General features: G+C 30.5%; 1 protein-coding gene across 2 annotated transcripts in view; it reads right to left on the bottom strand.

Moving 5' to 3' along the window:
* Nucleotides 1–283: 283 nt before the first annotated feature.
* LOC130451462 (NGFI-A-binding protein homolog) overlaps nucleotides 284–16,315 on the bottom strand; it is a 29,965-nt gene continuing 13,933 nt past the window's right edge. The window contains exons 2-8 of one of the 2 annotated variants that reach the window (XM_056790482.1): nucleotides 14,162–14,594; nucleotides 12,167–12,616; nucleotides 10,481–10,637; nucleotides 4,032–4,040; nucleotides 2,334–2,416; nucleotides 1,912–1,999; nucleotides 284–749 (exon numbers count right to left, since the gene is read on the bottom strand). In XM_056790482.1, the coding sequence (XP_056646460.1) occupies nucleotides 555–749; nucleotides 1,912–1,999; nucleotides 2,334–2,416; nucleotides 4,032–4,040; nucleotides 10,481–10,637; nucleotides 12,167–12,616; nucleotides 14,162–14,594 (1,415 nt within the window). In that variant the 3' untranslated portion in view covers nucleotides 284–554. Of the gene's footprint in view, nucleotides 750–1,911; nucleotides 2,000–2,333; nucleotides 2,417–2,776; nucleotides 2,850–4,031; nucleotides 4,041–10,480; nucleotides 10,638–12,166; nucleotides 12,617–14,161; nucleotides 14,595–16,315 lie in introns of those variants that run through there. The other variant, XR_008910736.1, reaches the window with a different exon arrangement.

Genomic DNA, 16,315 nt, shown 5'->3' with positions numbered 1-16,315 from the left:
AAATCTTATTGCACTTATTTTGGCAGTAGTCTTTACATCATGAGATATAAAATTAACAGTAACAAGATTAAATCGAACCTTCAAATTTTATTAGCTATTTAATATGTTGTGCAGAAATAGGAAAAAATAAGTAAAATCAATGTTTCGTATGGATTTTTTATAAGAAAAAATTATTTTTTATCTCAACTCTCACAGATGTAAGAGATATATTATAGACTGAAATAAATAAAAAACTAATTATCAGAAAATGATTAATTCAAACAGTTTATTAACAATAGCTACATGAAATTGTACTTTATCAAAATATACTTGAATCTTCAGCAATTTAAATATTAGTGAAATGAACTCATTTCAGAAATAAATAAAAACATTAGAATACATAAAAGATTTTTGATTACAGTGCGACGAAAAACATCTCAACAGTTGTCTCTTAAAATATAACTTACAACATATCAGTCAATTCTAATGATTTTCAGATAACATATGAAATCACAGTATTATATAATAAACATCGTAACAATAAAATGAAATGAGATATAGATACAGCTATCCGGTCAATCTATTTCTGTCCGATTTTCTCTAACTTCCATTATGGCATTTGAATGAATAGGAGGAATAATCGCCGACGACATGGCTAAAGCTGGATTAGCTACTGCTATAATGTTATCTCCACTTGCTGATATTATTTGTACCTTAGGAGAATATTTACTAGCGTCCTCTTCATTATCTCCAGTATCTTCAAGTTTTCTCTAAAAAGTAAATTATATCCAGAAAAAAGAAGATGAGATTCATATATAGGTATTGTAGCTACATGTAACACAAAGTTGACAAGTTACTGTTACTTAACAAGTTCATTATTCAGCAAATCTAACTTATCAATATAACGTAAACGTTCTGAATGTTAGTGATAACAGACATTATAACCTTAAAATATTATAAGTATCTTGAAACCATTCAATAGAGAGTTACTTGTTGCAAATTGGCATAATTCTTGAATGTTTTTTTAAAGAACAATTTTCAAAAAATAAGTCGTATTTTTAATACCAAGTGTACCATAAGAAATCAATCAAAATTTTATTAGTATAATGCTCTTCACCAAATAAAAACTAAAGGAAATAGAAAACCTCCACCGAGCAACTAAGTTTCTGGAACCGCTGGGGATTTCTACTATTCACCTCTAAAATAATTTCGAAAATGTATTCCGCCGTTCGTCAAAGGGGGAAACAACTACTTTCCTGGCTAATGCTTCGACGAGTACAACCATCTGAAGAGCGTGATGTAAATCGACATTTTTGTCGATATTAACATCCCCAATTGCTCGCAATTGTAAAGAGAGGGTGTAACTACTGACTAGTTTCGATGTTATTACGTCTCATCAGAGCAGTTTAACACCCTCTCCTTACAATTGCGAGAATATTTGAATTAATCAATATTTCAACAACGTCACTTTGAATATTGAACTTAAAGCCACCACAAATCTCAATTAATAATTTCCCAGACGATGAATACATAAGTATTCGAAAGCTCGGAAAATATATTAAAGTTAGTCCACTTTGGTGATTCATTGCCACGTTCCCATAAGAAACCGGTCATAATATAGCTGGCAAAGACTTCAAAGTTAATAAAAACTTAAAAATTTTTACAAGAATTAATACAATCCAAACCACTGAAAATCTTAATTAATTATTGTAAGTAAAATTTTATTATTGTTATACATTTATACATATTTCTTATATTATAAGGAAAGTATACTAACAAATAAAAATAAACACACGCCACCCACATCGATTTTATAATCGGACAAAAATCAGCGCGTTCGCTCGAAGCTTAATAAGAAATTTCAAATGTCAGAGTGAGCTATTATCAGTAGCCAACCCTGTATTAACAAACTAAAAATCCAGAAATAGATACCTGAGGGCTACTTGAATTGCTGTAAGTGAATTGTGAATCCGATTCTTCTACGTCTCCTCCTACTGACGACCTTCGTGATGTGTTACCTCTATAATAAAAATGTTATAATAAAATATAGTGGTAATAAAAGAATCACAAATCATTTTAGAAAAAATGCTTCAATCAATTTTTCTCCAATGATAAAAAGGCATGTTCACTATTGGGATGGCTTTTTCAAGACTTTCAGTTAGTATGTTTAAAATTTTCCCTGGTAGTTTATATCATTTTTGTTTGACATTTTAAGAGAGAAAACGATAAAGCTTGATGCAGCCTAAGAAGTGTTTAAAAAATTTAGAAGTTAAAAAAGAAAACGATTGTATTGTGTACTTTTGCATTGTTAACCGCAAAACCGAAAGAATCGTGGAGAAATAAAAAGAACTTACCTTGCATTTGATTGATGATTCTTTGAATTTTGTTGGAAGAGTGAATGAATTGAAGTTCTTACGACAAGAGCGTCATCGTAGTCCTACAAATATATGAAAATTCATTTTAAAAAATTGTAACTTTGGGTCAGTTTCAAGAGTTATATATTGTGGCGTCCTCAAAGAACTTTTATCTATTTTTTCGTTTGTTCAACTTTTGGTCTTTTGTATAAAGAGATAAAATGAAGCGAAAGTAAAGTTTATGAAGAAAATTGTGAAGCTATTTTTAAAGAGCAGCTATTCGGATAAAAAACTTTATAAAGAATAATCAACCGGCGTTAAAAAGTTTCATTAAGATTTTCCACAATATTATACATTCAGAAAATTCTAACATCAATTAAAACTAACCAATTAAATACTGAAAAAAGGTTAAGCAAAGCATAAGCAATAATCTACAAGCTTACCTTAATAAATAAAGCGGACATGCAAGCCATATTGGCAAATCAGCTGAACATATATTATAAATCCATAGATTTTCTGAAAAACAAACTATGCATATCAATTGTTCTGGGTATATTAATAAATCATCCAATTTACATTATGCTAAGTAAGTGAGCAATATATTTATCAGTTTATGAACATAATTCCTTTAACTTAACAACTTTCTATATACACATCTACAAAATGGACATTAATTTGTTGATGATAGATGTTAGATAACGCATAACTGGAAATATTCTACACTGTCAAGTTAAAATATCGCATTGAATGCAGCAACTAAATATTTGCGATATGGGCGATATACAGGGTGTTTCTAAATTTATGCAATAAAATTCGCGAGATGATTGCTCGTAAGAAATTAACATGGGTGGGTAGACCTACCCTATAACAAAATTTCCTGAGCCCACCCCTTTCCGAGATATCACTCTTAAAAGGTGATTAAAATTGAGTTTTTATTTCTTTTTCTAAAATTTTAGAAAAGCTCGAAACTTGAAATTCCGTATTTTCGTGCACTCGCAAAGAAGTAACCGCGGGTATTTTTTCTACATTCCTGTTACATTATACGGTGGTGAAATTAACAATACTTACTTCATTTCATATCAAAACTTTTTTTCAAGATGACGTTTTATGGAATAAAATTATAAGGTAAAATTCTTGTTTTATTTAAAAAAAAAATTTATTCTTAAATTTGTTTTCCAAAACTAATAGCTGCAGATAAAAAATAAACACCACCATAATTCATAATTTTTTATATAAATTTAGTGGAAAACAGTAAAGATGTAAAATGTAATACGATTCATAATAAATGCTGGTAATGACCACCTTTACCTTGTTTTTAATTACAAATTTTTGGTTTAGTTTGTAGGTTGTTATTTTCGCGTTATCTGTGTATTGTAACATGTATACAAACGCTGAATTGGCGGACATGCATTTTGTGTATGGTATGGAGAATGGTAATTCTCGACAAGCTAGACATCTTCATGCTGAAAAATATCCGCAACGAATGACGCCTCATCTTTCAAACTGGAATGTTAAAAAGAAATTCAACCAACGCTATTCGTTTCCCGATAATTAGAAATGGAATGGTAGAGCAAGTAATTTTAGATTAAATTTATGTCCCGGAAACAATCACTAGAAAAATTGCCAACAACCTAAATATCAGCCATTCATATGTGTCGAGAGTTTTAAAATAGCAGTTATATCCTCAGTAAATCCAACGGTTTCAAGCTCTTTTACGTAGAGATTTTCCTCAACGAGATTTTGTGAATGGTTAAACACACGAAATGCGACAAAATCCTCAATTTTTAAATATTGTATTGTTTACGGACGACGAGGTACATTTTTCAAGAGTATCTATCATAAATTTTCACAATAATCACGTATAGGCAGACGATAATTCCTATGAGATTATGGAGCACCATTTTCAAAATGTTTTTTCATTGTATAGATGGATATTGTAGGGGATAACTTAATTCGGCCACATTTTCTGTCTCAGCCATTAAATGGAATTTTTTACGCCAATTTTCTCGAGAATTATCTTCCTGACTACTTGACGACATCGCACCCAATATCAGATAAAACATGTGGTTCATGAACGATGGTGCTCCAGTACACTTCCGTCGGACTGCTACCGTTAGATTTGTCGAGGAGGGCTCCAACATTGGCCTCCTCGATCTCCTGAGTTAAATCATTGTGATTTCTGTTTATGAGGTTACCCTAGATCATTGGTCTACACGACACCCATAGTTAATATCAATGACTTGAAGAATCTTATTCAAATAACACCATAAGAAATACACTGCAAATCTTCGAACGAGTAAGGCAATCCATGACATGTAGGCTATGTTCTTGTATTTCGACTAGAAGTAGTTATTTCCAGCAATTATTATGAAATGTTTTGCATTTTGCATCATTACTATTTACCACAAAATTTATTAAATATATATATATATATATATATATATATATAACAATTTTAGTCACCACCTTTTAAGGGTGATATCTCAGAAAGAGGTGGGCTGAGGAAAACTTCGATCTAAAACATTACGAATTATGTAGGAAAGAAAAGAAAGCTAAAGTATGTTTTTACTCTAGAAGTAGACCCCTAAAGGTTTTCTTAATATCTTCAATTACTAACAGTATTAGAATAAATTATGATTTCGTTCCATAATCAACTTACTAGACAATAGTCGAAGCAGATTGGAAATATTGAGATTTAGTGCAATTTCATCTTAATTAATTGAAAGAATTCTCTCTCTTTGTATAGAGAGAGAGAAAGATTCTGATTTCCTGATTGAACATAGATTTTTTAGATCTATCTTGGTGACCCGGGGTTCGGGAAAGAGTAATTTCGAATGGTTCATGTTTTTCAATTTCCAAAGTTAATTTATTGCTATAAAGCTTAATCACTTTTCAAAAAATATGTGTTGTTCTAATCGACAATCTCTTGACAATTTTGTTTAAACCATTATTTCACACTATAGAATATCTGAGGTTTCTGGGCTTCTACTAATCCTTTTTCAGCAAGATAATGTATGCCCGTATATTGCACGTGAACCTCTGAAGTTTCTCTATAAACTAATGTTTAACGTCACGGACTCTGGCACGTTAATCTACACATTCCCAAAAAATCTAATTATTCCTTCTCTATGTAATACTCCTAATACCACTGAGAATAATTTTTTCTTGAAAATTAGTATTCCATATACCAATTTAAATTGAAACATCATCCGTACCAATATACATACTAAGAAAAGATTTATAAAATATTTGTAATATTTTGATGTAAATATCTCCTAAGATTAAGACCTACTTATGTTGAAATATGATTATACAAATATTAAATAGATGCAAAGTTTCAACTTACCCCATATGCTGATTTAGTGACGAATATTTTCACTTTAATAAAATGAAATTTCAAATATCTAGACATTATATGCTTTGTTACATTTTAGTGAATGATTTCTATACACCGCTTTAAACAGATAATTATTGCATTGAATTTAAAGCCAACAAAAAATATAAATATATAATTTTCCTAAATTTTCATTTTTTATTAAACAAATTTAAAAAAAAAGATTATATCACAAAACTATTACGGAATTATATAAAATTTATGACTAGATCTTTTTACGAAAATATATTTGCTTATTATACATACTAGATATACATCATAAACCAAACGCAAGGGTTAACTATTAATTATTTTTACTGCGCCAAATGGTAAGTGCTCAAAAATAGTTCTTAATCATACTTTTTACGTATTGAGACACTGACACTGACCTATACTAACTTTCTGCGTTCCACCAATGTAACGTATTCATTTATGTGAAAACTGTTTGGCTGTTTTAACTGAAGCTATCATCAATCATTTAAGTGCAATAAATAGATACGTCTTGTGGTAAAATACTAATAAATCTGATTTAGGATATTGATACGATGAACACCAAGAAGAAAATTTAGAGTAGTTCACATACAATGAATACAAAAATGGTTAGAGACAAACAATAAAATTTGAATGTAGATTGACCAATAAAATAGAACGTTTATGGAATAATGTAACGTTTATCGTTCTCAACAATACAACTACAAAAATTTATTAAAAGTGGTCCACAGAAGTACAGGTTGACAATGATTGTTCAATATTAGTTCACACTCTGCCTCTATTGCAAGATAATAAAGATCAAACTCAATGAAACTAGCTAGCTAAATACTTGAGGATATTTTTTTATGAAAATGAACGCAATATAACATTGGGTCATGGTTATAAAATTATTAAACCGCAAAATTGTTACTTTTTTACCTTACAGCGCCAAACAAAGAAGTGACAGAAATGTTAATAATTGTTTTTTGGAAGTAAGGAATAATAATAATTTGTGTATTAGTTTGCCAAAAAAAACGAGTAATTTGTAGTGACCACGCAAAAACGTCTTTCAGTCTATCAAAAAAGTTTGTTCAGTCTACCATAACAATTGAAAATTAAAATATCGTATAAATAAAACTATTTAGGTTTTAGTAAGATTTTTTTTGTTTGAAGAAAGAGATAGCGCGTAGATTACAACTATACTAATAGCCCAAGAGCCCATACTGATAACCACAAATACGCGCCATTGCGTTTACTAACAGAAAAAGGAAATTCGGGCCTAGACTATAAGCTGTCAAATCATCCATAACGAGATCGATTGTTTGACTGACCATTGAATCTGTCTAGAACTACTATGAGATCTGTTCTATATAATAAAAACTATTTTCCCATGTTTGGTGTATTGAGAATCACTAGTCCGATTGACAAACTTCATTCACATTTCACATGTGGCTTTGAGGTTCCATTTTTGTAAAGAGAGATTTTTAATGTTAGTTATAAACGTTTCAAAATGGAGTAACAAAAAAAACTAAATGTTTGCACAGAACTTAATTATGGATTCTGCAATATTCTGTTAAAATGCAAAGTCATTTATCAAGTTATTGATAATGGGCGATGCAAAATAAATAGAATTTTAAATTAACAAAGGAAAATGATGTTTGTCGAGGCTTGGTAACAGGAGACTGCATAGCCCACATTGATAGAACATAAGGTGATGCTGTGTGTATGGTGGGATTTGGAGGGAATTGTACACTATAAAATTCTGTAACTCGGTCAAACGGTTGATTCAGTACTCTGTCAACAATTGACCAGATTACAAGAGAATATTCAAAATGACTGCGCAGACTTGGCATTGTGTTCCTCCACGATACTAGCACGAATGCCAGGCCAGACACATCTTTGGATACTAGTCTCAAATTGACTAAACTTTGAATGCACCCACCGTATAGCCCGGATATTGTATCGTCAAATTATCATTTGTTTCGATCTTTGCAAAATGTCTTGACGGAAAAAATTGGACGATAAAAAGAATCATCTTTTTTCCACTTCACTACAACTCCAAATCGATGGAATTATGAAATAACCCGATAAACGACAAAATAATAATAATAATCTTCTCAGATCAATTCATATTTGCACTGCACTGGGCCCACGATATAAATACCCCTAGATATTGATTGTGTGTGACTCCTTTGATGCATTGCTTTGCATAAATCAAATATAAGTTCTCTTCACAATTTTTTCATGTATTCTACGTCCTATTAACTATTACATTTCGTCCTATCTGTTATCTACTTTCTGTACTAGCAAACCTAAAAGTTCCCTTGCAAATCACTTGAATCGGATAATGAAAGAAAAAAACTTTATTTCGCAATTTTTTTGTGGCAATGTGGCACCAGCAATATATCGAACAACACTTTCTATAAGTAACTTGAACCAATTTGATGAATGAATATATTTGGTTTTGTCAATCAGGCTAATACACAGGCTCCAAGGAAAGTTGTGAAGTAATAGATCTCTTTGATGAGACAATTCAAGTTTCTAATAATCTTCTCAAGCCTTAGGACATAGATATGTTCTTGCTATGACTGCTATATCATCCATTGAAAATTAGACTTATGGTTAACCCTGCTATAGTAAATTATAACTAGTATGTATATTAAAGTCTAAAAGCACCGCTAAAGCATGTTTTAATTATATGCAGCATGCAATTTGGTAATTTTTGAAACTAGTGTAGATATAAGCGCTTCCTGTAGTACATAAAGCATTTAGAGAAATAAATATAAGTATGTGTGGACGATTTTAGAACTATTTATAAAAGACCATTTACATTGAAATATACAAATATAAGTGTTTATTTAAAATAAATCGTATGAGTATGAATAAAATCAAATTAAATATATAGTTAAACGTTCTCTTTAAATGATTTGAATAAAAAAATTCAAAACAAAACAATCGATAAATTAATTGATATATGAAAATATTCTAACTTAATGAGTACCTATGCGTATTTATCTATACAGAGAAAAAGTGTTATTTGGGATAAATTCAACAGTTTAAATACTAAAATATCCATTTCTTATTGATGCACATAGCTTCTCAGCATTTGCCAGTTTGGTTTTCGAAATGTTCCTTTTCACGTAGCCTCATAAAAATTTCACAAAAGTTCACACAACCACAGTCATCTTACACGACCATCTCCCAGTAATTTCTGGAAGATTGTAAGTATGTGAGGATGTGCTTTAAGAATTCATTATACTAATGATTGGCCGATTTCTACACCATCAGATATCTACCTAAAAAAGATTTTAGGATTTTCTTGAATAGTTAGTAAAAGATTATTCTATTCTAATGTCTTTCAGAGCACAAATACTCAATAATCTAGGAATAACCCTATTAAAAACCATTGTGAAAATGTATAAATAAGCAAATGATTAATAACTGAATATGATGTTTCTAGAGAAGATGCTTTCAGAAAATATGAAAAGAGCCGAGAGAAAGTAATTGAAAATTAAAACATCAAAATTAATCGAAATATATATGAAACAAACAAAAATTCCATTCTGTAAAATAAATTTAAATCATATTTGATATAACTAGGATTAGAACAAGTAGAAAGACTAGGCGGGACAATGCTCAAAGTATGTATGGACATCAATAAGAAAAGTGAACAGAGAAAAGAACCGAAATAGCTGAAGTATTTTTTGCAGATGTAGTATTAATAACAGCGAATGAAAAGTAAGTACAATGAATATAAATAAGAAAAGATGTAATGGAAGAAGATGGCATTAAAATTAATACAAATAGAACTATAATGCAGCCAAATAGACAATTTACAAAAAGAACGAGTGAAGGTTTACATATATTTCAGAATATTGTTAAAGAAACATAAGAGCAAGATGTAAACAGAAATGATTTAAGAATAATTGAGTTTTCCTATGCCAATAAAAAACACTCGTTGACCTAGCAGAAATAAATTACCTCAGAAAAATTTCGGACAGAATAAGACAAAATCAAAAATACAAATATAAGAAGAATTGGGATTGACAACAATCACTAAGCTGGTGGGACCTATTCAAAAAATAGACGGCAAAGATAAGCGAGTAAAGGAACATATGAAGCAAAACAAAATTCTTTCGTGTTGTTTGTAAAGAGGTTTCTAGCCAAGTTCAGTATCCCAATTGGGTCGAGCGATTCCTATCTGTTTGATGAGGTGAAATCTATATTAGAAGGAATGAGATTTGAGTAGGTCTAACATGTCAAAAAGAAAGCGGCACAAGTCTTGAAAATTCTAACATTTCATTTCTTGTTGAGATTTGTATTGAAGTTTAGATGCCTAGGCATTATACGAAAGGAATCGAGGTTTACGTTCAAAGTTGCTCTGTTGATTATTTTGTATTATAATTCTTTATCCTATAAATAGAAATGGTGCCAAGATAAATTTTCTTCCCATACGCTAGTACCCATTATGTAAGCACTATTAAAACTACGTCAGTATAATTAGATTCAACCGACCGTTTCCTTTGCAAAGTTCCCGCAAATAAAGGTTAGACAAATATGCTATAAAATAAAGAAACTTTCATTAAATTAGATAATTATACAATAAAATATCAAAGCTGCCAATAAATTAGAACAAATAATAAAATAAATATGATTACTAATTAGTAAATTAATTAGTTCTAAAAGTGCCACAACCTACATACTTTTATTTATCTCTCTTTTGCGATTTTGCAAAGCATTAGTGTTCTAAATTAATAATGACATTTGACTGAGAAGTATGTTTTAGTCGATTTATTTGGCTGACCTGCCGGTCATCCGAATCCGATGTAGCCTCAATTTTTGGCCTTTTATTTGGAGGTCCCTCAATTTCACCTCCCATTCTTGGGCTAGCTCTTGCTAATATCTCTGCTTCACGTTCATGTCCCATATTCACATTTTTATTGATGTAAACACTTGACAACCTGCAGGAGCAAAACAAATAAAATAACAAAATCATGTGAACTGAAGACTCTTGGAATAAAAATTTAACTCAACTTACCTAAATCCTAAGAATTCCTAAAGTGTCTTTAAGTTGGTACAAGACGTAAAGTTTTTCGAAAAAATAATAATTTTGCTCACAAATTCTTAAATATCATCATCATTAATTTGTATATATTGATGTTAGAGTTGCATTTTTACATGACAAGATATATCCTTCTTCTCTACAGAAAATGAGATTTGGATGAGAATTGGAACGCAGAAGAAGCTACTAAATATGATGAAGATGATTCCAGCCTAATCTTTGAAAAATTATCAACAAATTTTGATGGGGAGATGGTTGTTTGAAGCAAAAATTACTTATAATGATCAAATCCATATCAGAATACGACTTGCTCAAAATTATGAAAATCGTTCTCAAGTTAAATCATCTTATTTTCATCCTATACCTACACTTAAGTCATTTCAAACTTTCATGTATACAATTTATACCAAATTAAATTACTAATTTAATTGTAGAAATTATTTCCATACCATTTTTCCATTAAGTACTAACTGTCAGTACAAAGCGTAATATAAAATTCGTTATGGGGTGCGCTACAACTCGGGACGAGGATATTTCAGATAAACAAAAAAGTAGTCCGAGTACTTAATACAACTCATGACGGATTCATTAAGAGTATTACCTGGAATTTAGTATCTACTTAATCCAATTTGTTAAGTTGTAAAATTCAAAAATTAAAACCTAGAATTTTTGAATCATTTAAATTGCATTTTAACAGGTACTAAACCATATACAATAGAAAAATGAATTTTTAAAATTTGTGGAAGCCATCATTTGTAAAATTCAATATAACATAATAATGCACACCTGCCATTAGTTAAAATTATACCCACAATATTGTCACCACCCTAAAGTTGTGTTAGGTTGCATAATCTTCCATCACCAGTTGTCTAATCTTCATGACAGCCACAATCACGAGTTAGCACATTGTAACAGTTAAAATTTTATGGCGGATATTCAAATCATTAGTTGACACACGCCCTCGTTGTGTTTAAAGAATTATGAAGATTAGTTGCTCAATAAATAAAAAATCGATTCAAAAATTAAAAAGGTATCTTCAATATTGTACGGACCGTAGATTAAAATCAATGCACGGACACAAGCTAATGATGTGTGTCGAATATTCACACTAGATTAGGAAAATTTAATGTATACGTATTGTTACAAACAAGCTCGCAAAATGGGTCCTTAAGCCGGCCCTGTCCAGCAACAATGCAAGTTTAAAGTTCGGCGAATTCGCACGGCGCCTTTCATTTGTTTTTTTTAAGGCGGACGCGCCTTTGATGAACCTTTTTATTATAGAAGGCGGTTTATCACAGTATATAAATAAATTAAGAATGTAACAGACAGTGTTCATTGATTCATTCCTCGAATAGAAAGAGTGTGAATAAAAACGAAAAACGATACCATATCATACAAATATTTCTGAATCTGAATTAAAATACTTACTGAGTTTTGGAATAATAGCAGCCAGAATCTTTCACAACCTGTCTAGCAAGAGGGAAAAGCTCATCTCTACGTGTAAGTAGAGCAGGAATAAACCTACATATCTGGGCAGCAGCTTCGTTAACCGATACTTCATGTAACGTCAAAGGCTTCTCAGGTTTTCTTTTACAATCAAACCTTCCATATATTGCAGCGTACCTTCTTATTTCATCCATTCGTCTAGGGTCAGTTTCTGGCATTGATATAACGAATTCTAACTCTTTACATACTTTCTTTTTGGTGTTGTGCGGCTTTGGTTCAAACTGAGGCAACTGTTTACTTAAACGTTCCGCAGCTTGTGCAAGTTTTGCTATTTGGCTTTCCATTAAACTTGGAGATAGCTGCACGGATATATTTGCTCCTGGACTCGAACTTGAAGATGGAGGACACGCTGGATCCAATGGAGAATAAGGCCTGGGAAGAAATGTTACTTCTTTGTTTAAAAAACGAGGAAACACTTTCTGACATTAATAAGTTATAAAAATTTCTTATGAATTATAATTAAATATTCCGCAAACAGATTTGAATAATGATAAATTCTTTTTGTAACTTATCACTTTCAATAAATCAATAAATTTATACCCTCGTGATTTTGGTCAATGAAATTAATAGCATTTCATAAATCTCATTCGTGTGATATGTTTCCAATAATTCTTTTGCTTTTAAAAGTTTTGGTAGGAGACAAAAGAGTTTTTTGAAATTTTTTGAACCAACCATGATTATAAAAAGTATGTAGCTGAATCAAAGCCGTAAAAGTTATCATCATATATTTGAAATTTTTATGGAAATAGACCAAAAGGAATAGTAACAAACTAATTTAATTTTGAATCATTGATTAACCTTAAAATAAATAGAATAGAGACAGGAAGTTATCAAATGGAATGAACTTATTCAGTACAAATTATGTAAAAATATCTTTCCTGTACAACAATAATACAAGATCATTGATAACTTCGAATAAGTCAAAGATTAGTGACAAATGATTTCCAGATATAGTAAACTTATTGGTAATGATATCCTAACTTGATTAAATACGTGTTAAAAATTAAACTGGCAAATTTTTTTCTCTCAAAGCTCTAATTCTTCTCAATTTTTCATTTTCGGTGACAATTTGCACTAAAAACGGCCATCGGTTTTGAGAGAAACGAGCCAACTTCAGGTTGTTACCTTTTGATAAGGTTGCCATTGGCTAATTCATGTCGAACTCCCTCTCCAAACTTCTAAAACCTCTTGATTTTTTTTCCAACCATTTGAAAATGGATCAACTACTAGAAGTTATTAACTAAATTTAAAAAGATATTTTGACCTGGATTTCTAATTTTAGACAACTAATAAATTGAATGCAATCTTAGTTACTCAATCTGCAGCTACTACTCTCCTAAGTATTAAATAATTCAAGTAAAAACTGGCACTTGTTCAGAATATGGATATGTGTCAGCAAAGTGTGAATCATATTATAAGTGGATTAGATTTACTATCGTGGAGAAATTTTTCTAACTAATTGATTTTATTTTAATTCATTTTCTGTAAAGATTAGTTTTTCATCCTTCGGTAGCAAATTTAAGTTAGAGAAGAGGAATTAAAGAAAGGATACCCAATTAATGGTGATTGAGACTATTGTCACATAGACATGAATGGTACGCTTTAGTAATGTACCGTCCTCCCAGTTCAGTTCCAGCAATGCCAAACTTAAATTGTTGAATGCTGCTAATATTTAATTTATGTATAATATTCAGTAGACTATTTATATAATTTGGATTTATTGTCAAAAAATTCTTTCTTTTATATGCACTAAACTGAATAGATTTTTACCCTGGCAGCAGAAAATGGGTAACATCCAATTTCTTCTATAATTTAAATTAACAATGAAATCTTCAATGGGACATATTATTATATATTCAGAAAACAAATATAGAGAGTGAATTAAAAAACGATTAGGGATTTGAGAAAATTATTTACCTTTTGTTGCTAAGTGTCAAGCCAGGGCTAGATACGGGAGGTAAGGCACATAGATCACCACCAGGAGAAGGAGAATACATTGTCCTACTATTATCACCGCTATCAGAGTAAAACACATGATTACTAGTCACTCTAGGACTTGACAATTCTAATTCAAAGTCTTCACCCGGCACTAAAGGTATTTTAAACTTTGATGGGTTAGTTACCCATTCCTGTAAACTCTTCTGCAGCCTCCTGACATGTAGTGGCTTGGACGCCATACCTACTAATGACATTATTTCCAAAAATTCTTCTTCTCCTGCATCACACAGCTGTTGGACATCGTCACCACCCATTTCTAGGAGGGTATCGTAATAGAGAAGTAGAGACGCATTTTGCATCACTCTAAATAACTGGAGCTCAGCTTGATTGTTTGGATATGATGTAGGAAATACTGAAACAAACAAATATTGGTAGCAGATTCCAGTAGGTACATATTTCTTTCTGAATATTGTTGCATTATATACAAGTTTTATAATAGAGTGGATGATTGAAACTGGCAAATTATTGAATGCCTAATTCTTATACCCATCAAAAATAAGAAAAAAACTATTCTAAAAAGTAAAATGTGTTAGTAAGAACTCATACAAAGAGGATTGTCTGAAAAGTTTCCGACCCTCACCTAAAGATGTCAGCACTTATCAATATAAGTTGAGAAATATATTTACGCATGCGTTGAATGAATCGCACTAAACTTTTAGCCATTTGGAAACTTAGTTTCTGTTTGATAATTGTATGAGTGAAACGTTGTGGATATTTTTCTAAAAATGGGTAAAATAAAGTATGTCATTGAATATTTGCTGAAAGGCAATACAACTACACAAAAGAAGGATTCAAACACTGGGTATGAAAACTTTGCACCAGTATTTACGACCATAAAATTTTGGACATCTGATCAAATGCGAACGTATTTTGATATTTGCCATATTATACTGACTAAAGAATTATGCATGCTTTAGCTATTCGCGCGTTGGGCACCGCGTTTCCTCATTCAATTCGCCTTATTAACGCGATTTAACAAAATGAGTCGGATTTTTCACTTAAGATGAAACCTACACTACACTCCTGAAACGTGAAAAATAGTCAGACTAAAAATTTATATATATATATATATATATATATATATATATATATATATATATATATATATATAGATATATACAAATTTTTTATTTCTTAGACCTTTTCATATATTAATGCTTCTAAATTTTCTTAATTTTAGGTCTCTTCTGTTTTAGAATTAGTTTTTTTTAATAATAATAAGATTAAATAAAAAATTGACGTTTCGACTTAACATCAGTTTTTAACGAAATATTTGAAACATGAATTTATTATGAATCTTTGGAAAATTATTAAAAAAAACCAATTTTAAAACAGAAGAAACCTAAAATCAAGAACATTCAGAAAATATATATATATATATATATATATATATGGATTTGGGAACGAAGTCTTTGCCAGCTAGATTATGAGCGTTTTCTTAATGGCAATGTAGCAAAAGTAATCACCAAAGATTACTAACTCTAATACATTCCGAACTTTCGAATACTTTGTATTCATCGTCTGGGACTGAAATTATTGTAAAGTACAATACAAAAATATGTATTAGAGTAATACTTAATATAGTTAATTTCTTGGACCTTTCGATATATCGAGCGTAGATATTTATCTGTTTTAAAAAAAATATAAAAAACTGTATTATATATTAGTATTTTCATAACAAAATTAAATCCAGGTGGTGGAGAAACCTATAAACCATTATAATACATCATAGATATATGATAATTTTATGCCAAATATGCATTATAATATTCAAGTTCACAAAGGAATTATTTCAAAACATTTTTTATATTTCTAATTTAATCCTGACCTGCACTTTTATCGATTTCTCAATTGTCGTTGCACCCAGTGTCTGCATTTCTGTTTTGGTAGTTTTTTTCAGACCTGCGCATCTTCAAAGAAATTTTTCAGCCTTATTAAAAAATATTATGTGGAAAGGAATGCCGATAATCTAACATAAATAAAATATATTCAAAATTTGGTTATTTTCCTAAATTTTATTTGCAGTATCTATTGTTCGATTTGATGTGAACAAAAGGTGTGGCACAAAGACTT

The sequence above is a fragment of the Diorhabda sublineata genome, chromosome X (genome assembly GCF_026230105.1).
Source record: "Diorhabda sublineata isolate icDioSubl1.1 chromosome X, icDioSubl1.1, whole genome shotgun sequence".
NCBI lineage: Eukaryota > Metazoa > Arthropoda > Insecta > Coleoptera > Chrysomelidae > Diorhabda > Diorhabda sublineata.
The sequence above is the reverse complement of the archived record's forward strand: the minus strand, read 5'-3'. Positions and strand labels throughout refer to the sequence as shown.